General features: G+C 36.2%; 1 protein-coding gene across 15 annotated transcripts in view; it reads right to left on the reverse strand.

Annotated features, from left to right (window-relative positions):
* Positions 1-12258, reverse strand: part of PARD3 (par-3 family cell polarity regulator) — a 766077-nt gene that overhangs the window by 216713 nt on the left and 537106 nt on the right. For all 15 annotated transcript variants that reach the window (XM_053668874.1, XM_053668872.1, XM_053668873.1 and 12 more), the window contains one exon: positions 5529-5771. In XM_053668874.1, the coding sequence (XP_053524849.1) occupies positions 5529-5771 (243 nt within the window). The remainder of the gene's footprint in view (positions 1-5528; positions 5772-12258) is intronic.

Consider the following 12258-nt stretch of genomic DNA (forward strand, 5'->3'; position numbering starts at 1 on the left):
CTTCTTGCACAACCAAGTTTAAAAACAACAAAGTTTTAGCAACAAAAATGCAGCCAAACCACACAAAATTGAACTATATGGAAGTCTGACAAAACAAACCCTTCAGCCAAACCGATAAACCAGTGAAGGAGTGAGCCGTGAGATGGACCACACAGGCCCCAGTGGTGAGAAGCAGCAGAGGGGACCACCACTGTCCCTCTCTGACCCTGCCCCCACATATAGCTTCACAAGCCAGCGACCTGGGTGGCCCCACCCTGGTGAACACCTAACGCTCCGATCTTCTAACATAACAGGCACGAACAGATCAAAACATGGCTCAAGAACAACTCAGAGCCCCAGAGCAAATAAATCTAAGTGACGAAGAAATAGCCAAACTTTCAGATGCACAGTTCAAAACACTGGTGACCAGGAAGCTCCCAGAACTGGTTGATTTTAATCACAAATTAGAGGAACATATGAAGGCTAAACTAATTGAAATGAAGAGAAATGCACAGGAAACCAATAGTAATGGAAAGGAAACTGGGACTCAAATCAAAGGAGTGGACCAGAAGGAAGAAAAAAATGACCAAACAGAAAAGGATGAAGAAACAAGAATTCAAAAAAATGAGAGGCTTAGGAACCTTCAGGACATCTTTAAACGTTCCAACATCCGAATTACAGGGGTACCAGAAGGGGAAGAGGAACAGCCACGAGTGGAAAACTTATTTGAACAAATAATAAAAGAGAACTTCTCTGTTCTGGCAAAAGCAATAGATTTCCAGGAAATCCAGGAAACTCAGAGAGTCCCAAAGAAGTTGCACCCAAAAAGGAACACACCAAGGCACATCATAATTATATTAGCCAAGATTAAAATGAAGGAGAGATTCCTAGAAGCAGCAAGAGATAAGGGCACAATCACCTACAAAGGAGTTCCCATCAGACTGTCAACTGATTTCTCAAAAGAGACCTTACAGGCAAGAAGGGGCTGGAAAGAACTATTCTAAGTCATGAAGTCAAAGACCTGCAACCAAGATTGATCTATCCAGCAAAGCTTTCATTTAGAATGGAAGGGCAGATAAAGTGCTTCTCAGATAAGATCAAATTCAAGGAATTCATCATCACCAAGCCCTTATTATAGAAAATGTTAAAGAAACTTACCTAAGAAAAAGAAGATAAAAAAGATGAACAGTGAAAGGACAGCAAACTCACAGTTATTAACAACCACACCTACAACCAAAGCAAACTAAGAGGACAGCTAGACCAGGAGTGAACCATCGAAATGAAGATCACATGGAGGGTTAGCAACAGGGGAGTGGGAGAAGGAGAAGGGGGGAGAAGGTACAGAAAATAAATAGCATAGACGGTAGGTAGAAAATAGATAGGGGGAGGGCAAGACTAGTAAGGGAAATATAGAATCTAAAGAACTTGAGACATGTGGTCATAAACTAAAGGGGGGGAATGGTGGGTGAGGGGGTGTGCAGGTCGAGGGGAATGAAGGGGGGAAATAGAACAACTGTAATGGCATAATCAATAAAATATATATATATATTTTTCATTTAACTTTCTTTTTTTATTATTTATTTTTTAATTTTATTTAGTTATTTTTCAAGTACAGTTTTTTTGTCTATTCTCTCTTCTTTTTTTAAAAATAAAATATATTTTTAAAAAAGAAGAAGAGAGAATTAGATATTAGTTAGGCAACTACAAGTGTCTTCCACAGCGCAGAAGGAGGTGGGAACACAAGGAACAATGCCGCAGACATAGAAGTATTTTTGCTAGCTGAAAACACAACAAGCAAACAGGAAATATGCTATTGCCAAAGGAATGTAGAATTATGAATCATTTGCAATAGCTAAATCTTTGAGATTTTACTGATATGCAGATAAAAAATAAGTATACCAACATTCCTGTAACTTTTTAAGCCTTGTTTTTCATATACAACAGAAGGGTAGGGTTAGCTTTTCTTGGAAAAATCAAAATATTACCAAGGGCATTAATAAATACTAGTAACGATGACACTGTGACTGAAGCATAGTCAGATGATAGTTTATGAGTCAATAAGATTAAACAGGCATGAAAATATTTCTAGACATAGCATAAGGCGCTCCTATAAAAAGCCCTTTATAATACATAAAAATTGAGAAAAGGATTTTATTTCAACATGAAATTCACAGCATTTATTAACTTATGCCAGGCTACTTCCACATGGGGCTACCAGACCCACATTTCTGACAATAAGATCCATCAAAATGATTGATAAAATTCAGAATACTGCTTTCTCACTGAACAAAAAAAATCCCCCCCAAAATGCAATTTACACTTCAGATCATCAACTAACTGCCAATACCCATGATATAAAAAAATTTCAATAGTAAAGTTCATTGGACACCAATTGCAAATTTTGGTAGAAGTTAGTTGATAGGAATTTCTTTATTGGGTATATTCTTCACATAAGCTATATTCTCTGAGGAGTTTCAAGTTTCATGTTTTCATTTGAATGATTGTTTTTAACATTTGAAAATTGTTTATTTATTCTTTTAATTTTGCTTATATTCCTCCTGAACATTTCTCATGAACTTTATGAATGATTATTTCTTCAGGAGTTAACAGAAGCATATTGTAAGTCATCATAAAAGGTTATTTTACTGTCTGAATTTAGGTTTACAAATATAAAAGAACGAAGAAATGCTACTTTCACTGTTCACTTCCATGTCTATTAATGATAACAGAAGCAAGCTGGACTTGCAGCATAACAATGCATCGATGAGGCATATATAGGCCAAAGACCATTGCCTACAGACCCACAAAAACTGCAGAGAGCTGACTGAGAAAGTAGAGGGTGCACTGAATCAGCCCCTGAAGCAAATAAACTCAAAGGAACCTGCCACGCAGCATCCAATCTTGCACGTTCATGGTTTGTGCAAGAGTTTCGTTTTAAAAAAATTATTGGTCGCATTAGATTAATGTTGTTCATTTGAATGTAATGGTTTTGCTAATTGTTTATGTTTAATTTGTAAAGATGTTTGGTTTTATGGTTGTATAATGGCTGTAAACAGAAGAAATTTAGTCCTATTTTATTTTTTACATTTAAGTAACATTATAATCAAAGTAATGTAATTCTATTACACTATTATTGCAATATCAAGAGACGGTCCTTCCTTTTAAAAGAGTCTCTCTATTACTTAAGTCTAAGAAACACTTTTCTAGTTTTCTGACAGAAAAAGACAACAGAGGTGAAACTGTTATTTCTAAGCCAAATTCATATTTAATTCCTAGTTGGTGAAGAAGTACTTTACAGGAATTAGAAGTCCTAACTTTTTGAATTAATATGCCTACTGTTTAAGGAGCATCTTATTTTCTGAAAATAAAAAAATTTTTAAAAAGCAACTAAGCATACATTTTTCTGATGCTTTTTTTTAAACTTCTCTCCTGTGAGTTGGAAGTATCTTAGAAACGCTAAAATCCAAACACCCTTTGGAGGCTCAAATGCACAGAACTGTACAATCACTGGCAGACAGCATTTTAGGCTGTGCCTGAGGGGGATTCTGAACACATCAGTACATATATGATGTGACTTTGAGCTGTTCACTGCTTGTTGTTACTCATTCCCATGCCTTAAGTCTCCTCTGGAATGTTTTGCTGAGTGGGTTAGTGATGGAAATGAGAGAGGAGGCTGAAGGTCAACGTGAGGTCAGCATGGTGCAGAGCAGAGAGGCAGGTAGGGTGCAGAGCCCGCTAGCAGACGGTCTCTAAGCAGGTGAGCCTTTTTGAAAATTTGCACAAATCTTCAGGAGATATGTAGATTCTTGTAGGGCACCAGGATTTAAACTGTGGTTTAAAGTAATTATTTTTGGCCCTGAGGAGCTGGAAAGATCCCTCTCGACTACCATCTCTCACGTCAGGTGGGACTTCTGTGCTTTGTGAACTACTACAAGCATATTCACTGTATTTTAGACTTGAATTAAAATGTGGAAAGTGCTAAAAACAATTAATGCTTTTATCAATGATCAATAACACATTAATTTTCTTTTCGTTTTTTTCCAAGTTGCCAGGGTTTCTGCTGGCAACTTTCTCTCAAGAAAACAACTTTCAATGGACATTCATGGCCTTCAAATGCTATTTGACCTCTACAAAGAGCAAAAGCCCAGTAAACCTGACACATCTGTGTTAGTTAATAAGTTCTCTGAACCTTCTAGGTGATCACAGAAAAGGAGTTTAAATAAACCATAAGACTCCTATGTTAATGAACATTAAACACTCAGTATAGTCAACATCAAAGAGATTTTCACAAAACAACAAAGAAAACCTAAAACTCAACAAAACCTAAAAAAAGGGAACAACAACGAATATCGGATCAGAGTTTTACCTTAAGATCTGCTTCTCTTTCTGCTAGTCTTTAAAATACTTCCTCCTGGGTTTGAGTGAGGGTCACCTGTTGCCTTTGCAAACCTCTATTAAAAGTAGCTGGCAGTAAATAACAAGGACAGGCTACTTGCAAAATGTAGCAGCCAAACATATAGGTACTCTAGAAGATATAATTCCAGGACATCTCAGGCCTTGCAAGGGTATTGTAGACCAGTTGTGCCAGCATCAGACATCTCAGGCTCTAGTCCAGACCTACTGCATCAAAATCTGGGGTAGGGTTAATCAATCTGTCCTTAAACAAGTCCTTCGGGTAATTCTGGTGCATGCTAAAGTTCTAGAAATGCTAGTTCCAAGTGAAACCTGTTCAAAGCCCAGCTTCCTTACAGAGCAATGATGACAAAAACCATTATAAGATGTGATGGGATTAGCATACTGTTTATGACAATAGCATGTTTATGCATATGAGCATATGTTTCAAATTAAAAAAAACGAGAAATTTTTTGTGAACTAAACTTTATGTGATGTTTGAATATATAAATGAGGGTGTTTAAATATATAAATGAAGAGGTAGAAAAAGATCTGTTTGAACTGTTTCAGTTAAAATTTGAAATCAGTATGCAGCCATAACATAGAGTTCACATTGCACTATTTTGTGCTACATTGATACATAATCAGACCTGTGTCTGTGGCTGTTAAAAAGTAAGTTGAAAACTGGCTATAGTACACATGTCATTCATTGATTCTTTCATCATATAAAATCACGTCACAAAAAAGCCCTTCTAGATAAATCACGATCACAACAAATCACGTCAGTCCTCATCTATTTAAACACCACAACAAGAACCTCTCCTAATAACAAAAGGAAATCCAGCTTAAGTGGAAGAGCCATAATTTCAAGTTTGCTTTCGATTTTGGTTATTGGCTAAAAGTTAGTTCTCTGGTCTAAAGCCACTCTCAGAGCAAGATGAAATATGGTTGAATCATTAGAAAAGCTATCAAATCCTCTCCTGCTCCTTTCACTAAGCTTCAATTTGTGTAAACCCAGTATTTTAGAGACAAAGGCTTTTTAAAGGTCATTAATAAAAGCCAGTCCTGTTTGAAGGACTGAAGAACAATCTACTCCCATGTCAAAAACTATATCAAATTGATTTGGAAGCAATATTCTGATTGCTTCTGGAGCCTACCTGTCTATTGGTGAAGTTTTGGAACTCCTTGACTTCTTTACTTGGGCATACAAAGCATCCATCATATGTCCTTCTCTTGGGCTCTGGGGTCTGGCATTGAAAGGCATGGAACCCTCGTAAGAAGAAATTCCCCCATATGTCAACTCGTCATCACAGCCAAATGTCTGGTGAAAATCTTGAATTTCAGCATAGTCACGTTCTCGAGCTTGTCGCTCTCTAAACTCTCGAGTTTTGGCTTGAATCCTGTAAAATTAGAACAAAGTTGAAATAAGAGAAGCTATGTATTCTCTAATAACTGATTTAGAAACATTCATCCAAATTTACTGTAAAATACATTTTATTTCATTTAGCTGTAAGAAATTGATGTCATAAATGGATGTTACATTCATTTTAGACTATCGAGGTAATGTCATAGATGGTCAAAAATAATTATTTCAGATAGCATTTGTTTATACTGCTGTTTATACAACTGTAGTATAGTTATTAATATTATACAGTCATGAGTTGTGTCTTAATTTAAATAGTCACTTATTCAGTAGATTTAAAAAGTCACAAGGCATTTAATTGGGTTTTCCCTGTGAGCTTTTTAAAGGCAAGAAGTAATTTTTTAAAAAGTTACCCCAGTTACACACATACTATATATGTATACATTTACACACAGGTAGATAATGTATGTTACTCATTAAAATATACCATATACATTTGACATACTGTCAAGCTTAAATATGAATCCACATCATAATTCTTTATTAACAATAGAAGAAAGCTCTGGCTGGTGTAGCTCAGTAGATTGAGCACGGGCCTGCAAACCAGAGTATTGCAGTTCGATTCCCAGTCAGGGCACATGCCTAGGATGCAGGCCAGTTCCCAGCAGGGGATGCATGAGAGGCAACCATACATTGCTATTTCTCTCCCTGTCTCCTTCCCTTCCCCTCTAAAGATATATAAATAGAATCTTAAAAAAAATACTGCACATTACATTTAAAAGAAAAAAAAGAAGAAGATACCAGTTTAATGACATCGACTTTGATTTTATGTGATGTACAAGGAACTGGCAAGTCCTGAGATTAAGGATAAGAAAGCACATATTCAATCAAGTTCTAAAACAAAATTTGCCTGTGTTATAACAAAAAACTGACTTTCATTTAAGATGTATTTAAATATTTTCTAAGATTTTATTAAGCTACTTGGTACAAAGTTCTCTGCAACTAATAATATATTGATATAATTTATTTTAAGTCAATCTTTAAGTCAAAATTCTAAAAATAGAATTTTGATGATTTTAGATAATGTTTGATGCAAAAATATTTCTGATATTTGATGAGGAAAATACTTACAAATATAAATGTTTATTTAAAAGTGAAATCTTATTTAACAAAAAAATATTTTAGACTGAATTAAATATCTTACTGCAAATTTATTTACTTCTTTCATATGTAAAATAGACCATTGTTTGCATAAATGATACTAAATATATATTCAAAAGAATATGGAAAAGATATAAAAATTAGAAAAAGCAAGTACGAAAAAGAAAATTACAGGCTGATATCCCTCATGAAAATGTTAGCCATATGAAAATCACTAACAAAATATTAACAAACAGAATTTAGCAATGTATAAAAAGGAATTATACACCATGATCAAGTGGTATTTATGCAAAAATGCAAAGCTAGTTCAGCATTGGAGAGTCAGTCAATGTCATCTACCACATCCACAAGCTGAAGAAAAACCACATGGTCTATCAACTGAGGCAGAAAACACATCTGATGAAATTCAACATTGATTATGACAGAAACTCTTAAAAAAACTAGTAATAGAGAAAAACTAACTGCTTAAACTTGATAATGAGCATCTACAAAAATAAAACTTATTGGTAACATCGTACATATTGAAGAAACATGGAGTATTTTCCATTAAGATTAGGAAAAAGATAAGGGTTTGTGTTCCTACCACTTCAATTCAAAGTAGCACTGGACACTCCAGACAATAAGCTACAAAAGGAAATAAATGGCATACAGATTAGAAAGGAAGAAATAAAACCGTTCTTATTTTAAGATGATATGATTATCTCCACAGAAAATCCCAAGGAATCTACAAATATCTCCTAGAACTGAAAAGCAAGTTCAACAAGGTAACAGGATACATCATCATTGTACAAAAATCCATTAAATTTCTATAAGCTGGCAGTGAATATGAAAGCTGAAATAAAAAATAGACTGCATTTATAATCACTAACAATGAAACACACAGATATATAATATAAACAAAGGCTGGTTTGTAGATGTATATAAAAATATAAAGATGTAAATCTAACAAAACATGTACATGACTTATGTACTGAAAACCACATGATGCTGATGAAGGAAATCAAAGACAACCTGAAAAGGAGAGGGACACACTGTGACCATGGATGAAATACTCAACATAGTAATGAAGCCAATTCACCCGAGGCTGATACACAGGTTTAATGTCATTCCTATAAAACCCCAGAAAGTTTCTTGTAAATATAGACAAGATTATTTTTTAATTTATATAAAAAGCAAAGGATAGGGTAGCTAAACAATTATGGAAAAGAACTGTGAAAATAAAGTGGGAGAAATACAGGTATAGAAATTAATCAACACTGTGAAGGGACAGAGACATGGGTCAATGAAACAGAATGAAGAACCCAGAAACAGCCAACAAATATGACCAACTGACTTCTCATAATTGTGCAAGAGCAATGCAATAGAATAAAACGGCTTTTTCAACAAATAGTGCTGGAGCAACTAGATGTCTACAGGAAAAGAACAAACAAAAAACCCCAACAAAGCCACATACCCTAAATTATACAGAAATTAACTAAAAATAGATCAAGATGTAAATGTAAAATGTAAACCTATAAAACTTTGGAAGAAATCATAAAAGACCTAGTGCTTTGTGAAGAATTCTTAGAAATGATACTAAAAGAGTAATCCACAAAATAAAAAGCAGATAAATAGAACATCATAAAAATTAAAAACACTTTCTCTGTGAAAAACTATATTAAGAGAAAGGAAAGACAGGTACAGACTTGGAGAAAAATGTAAATCACATATTCGACAAAACACTTATGTCCAGTATATACAAGGGAACCCCTCCCAAAAAAATGGAATTATTTTCCAGAGGGCAGGCCACTTGCCACACTTAACTCCTTTGCCAGGTTAAGTGTTTCAGGGACCCAGCTGGTGGCATTGTGACAGACTGTTTGGCTTCAGTGAAATTTTTGAAGACTCTTTCAATGCATTTGCCTATTTCATGATGGGTGAGGTAGGAGTGCACATGCCCACGCTGCACTGTGTTCAGCAGCTCTGGACAGAAAACAATATGACCTCCGTACCTCAACCTCCCTATTCACCACATCTCGCCCTGAGAGACTGTTTTTTTGTTTGGCTGGATAAAAAATGTCCTTAAAGGGAAAGTTTTTGCTGATGTGGAAGAGGTGAAACAAAAAAAGACAGAAGCACAAAAAGGCATGAAAATCGACGAGTTCAACACTGTTTTGAGCAGTGGGGAAAAAAAGTCAATAGGTGTATTGCCTCAAATGGAGAGTACTTTGAAGGTGACTGAAGTTTAAACATGTAAGAATAAATACACAATTTTTATAAATAAATTCCTTTTTGGGGGTTGTCCCTACTTATATAAAGAACACTCAAAACTTAATAGGAAAACAATCCAATTAGAAGGGCTAAAAGACATAAAGCAATATTTCTCTCAAAAAACATTCAGGTGACAAATAAGCACATAAAGATATGTTGTACGTCACCAGCCATATGAGAAATGCCAATTAAGACCACAACAAGCTATTAGATTAGCTTAAATAAAAAAGGATAATATCAACTACCGTCAAGAATGCAGGAAAGGGGACCTCTCACACACTGCTGTTGGAATGTGAAATGGCACTGACATCCTGGAAAACAGTCTGGTTGTTTCTTACAAAACTAGACATATAATCATCATACCACTCAGCAATTGCACTCCTGGGCATGCATCCCAAAGAAAAGAAAACTAAAGTCCACACAAAAACCTATACACATTTGTTCATACTTTACTTCTAATAGTCAAATATTGGAAATAACCAAAATGGTGAATGGTTAACCCATCCATATCATAGAGTGCATCAATACAAATGAACAGACTGATAGACGAAGCAACTTGAATCAATCTCAGGATCATTATGCTATGTGAAAAAAAAAGTCAATCTCAAAAGGTCACATACTCTGTGATGTTGCTGATATAACATTCTCAAAATAAAGCACAGATGTGGTGAGAAGATAGGTGGTTGCTGGAGGTTGGCCACGGTGGGAGCAGAGGGGCAGGTGTGGCTATACAGAGCAGCCCAAGGGAGGACTTGTGCTGGGACAGTTCTGTTTCTTGATTGCAGCAGTGGGTATGCAAATTTACAAATGTGATCAGATGACACACGGCATCTATGTCAACTTCCTGGTTATGATGTGTGAGTTTTGAGTGTTGGGGGAAGCTGAATGAAGGGTACACACAACCTCTCTGTGCCATCTTTGCAACTTCCTATAAACCTAAATAATTATAAAAGAAAAAGCTTGTGTCTATTTTTTAAATGGCAGAAAACTGTCACATAGGATTGCAGGCAAAACGTGCATTTTACTCTCTTGCTTTCTTTTATCAGTATCACGCCAGTCTTGTTTTCCAAATTTTGGACCCACTAGGTCAAATTTCTCTAATTCCCCAGCTATAAAACATAAGTACTTAAATTCATTCAGCTCAGAGTATTTCCACAGGGGTCCAATGAGAAAGGGCAATCTGTTGTTGTGCTGGACTCCTTGCACAGCTGGTTCCAGTCACCTACCACCAGCAGTATCCCCTAGCCTTGAGGGCAACCAACAGTGGATCACATATCCCCAAAACCTCCTTAGAGGGGCCTTATTTCCTTAACTGAAAACCAATGACTTCCTTAATTCATAAGAAAGTGTTAGAAAGTTAGAAATTTTTAACAGGAGAGCCCTAGATTCTAATAAATATCAGTCCCACAGATATAATATCTATAACAGAAATAGTAACTGAAATTCTAATGTTAACTTTAGCTAAAGTTATAGTTTTTTTTAATTTATAGTCTACTTACTCATTTAGGAGCAATGATGACAGTCAAGGATGTTATTATAAAAGCTGACTGCCACAAATACTATATATGTCCATCATAAAAAGTTCATATACAGTAAGTTGAGAGATAACTTTATTCTTTGCACTGTCCTGTCTTTCTGACTCTGTACTCAGCCAGAAAAACAACAGAGAAAGGGAAATGACTTCTCTCTTCAACCTGTATTTGGTTATATCAGCCAATCACCTAATATTATAGGTATCCAGGGTAACCAGGCGTTCACATAAGTCATAAAAGTTTGGGAACCTGTAGAAACATGGAGGACTACAACAGAAATAAAGCCAAAAACTCTGAATCTGGAGAACTCCCTGAAATCAAAGGGAGAGATTTAGACTGGTTTATAAATGAGTGAACGCTATGAAGCTTGAAACTTGCTTCATTAAAAGTAAAGACAATCTAGCTAATTTACATTGAAAAGTGCAGTCCTGTTAAGAAAGGAAGACATCCAAAAAAGAATATAGAAATAATCTCTTTCCAAGGGAAGCATGAACTTTAAATATCTCCCTAAACTTCTTAAACATCAGTGTCATTATACTATTGATGGGTTCTGCATTTGAATGTTATTTTGTTCCAAATCACTCAGAAACAAATGTTCACCAGGGTCAATTTCTATCAAGTCAGTTGCTCAGAAGAAACGCTCAGTAGCATGAGGTACTATTCATAAAGCCCAGCTCTCAACTGCTCTTCTACCTAAATTGGAACATTATTAGTAATTGCCATTAATCACTGAATCCAATAAATATTACAGTCACATCCATGGTAACATCTAAAAAACACTACTTTTTTCTAAGTTTAAATAACAAAAGAAATTATATTTTTATCGTTAACCTTTTCATCACCAATGAATATATCCCCAAAGTTAGAAAAGCTGTTTGTATTCTTCTTCCCCACCCTGGTGGCTCACACTTGTGATAAAAATATTAAAATAGAACTACAGCACACCTCTAGCCCACAGAGTTGAGAGAGTGCTGCGCAGGCTATCAAATATGATGGCCAGCCTGAGCTACCAGGCATTCGGAAGTTCATTCTACAAGTTAATGCTGATGAAGCTTCCTGTGCAAACTGCACTGAGAAGTAGTTTTTAAAAACTAAGAATGCTGAATATTGGGACTTCCGCCAAGATGGAGGCATAGGTGGAAACACTGTACCTTCTCGCATAACCAAGTTTAAAAACAACAAAGTTTTAGCAACAAAAACACAGCCAAACCACAGAAAATTGAACTATACAGAAGTCCGACAACAACGAACCATTCAACCAGACCGGTAAGAGGGGTGGAACCAGAGACCGGCAGAGTGGGGTTGCTCAGGAAAACTCGGTCAGACTGACCAAGGCGAGCAGGCAGCGGTTGGCAGATCCCAGGTGTGGGGTTGCGAGGGGCAGACCCAGTGAGGGCACAAGACAATAGGCTGACAGCGGTCACACATTCATGCGCAGATAAACCAGGCGAAGTAGCGAGCAGCGAGACAGACCACATAGGCCCCAGTGGCGGGAAGCAGCAGAGGGGATCGCTATTGCTCCCTCTCTGACCCCGCCCCCCCCCATACAGTGTTACAAACCAGTGACCTGGGTGGACCTGC

The sequence above is a fragment of the Artibeus jamaicensis genome, unplaced genomic scaffold (genome assembly GCF_021234435.1).
Source record: "Artibeus jamaicensis isolate MK-2021 breed Jamaican fruit bat unplaced genomic scaffold, CSHL_Jam_final contig_515, whole genome shotgun sequence".
In the NCBI taxonomy this organism is placed as follows: domain Eukaryota; kingdom Metazoa; phylum Chordata; class Mammalia; order Chiroptera; family Phyllostomidae; genus Artibeus; species Artibeus jamaicensis.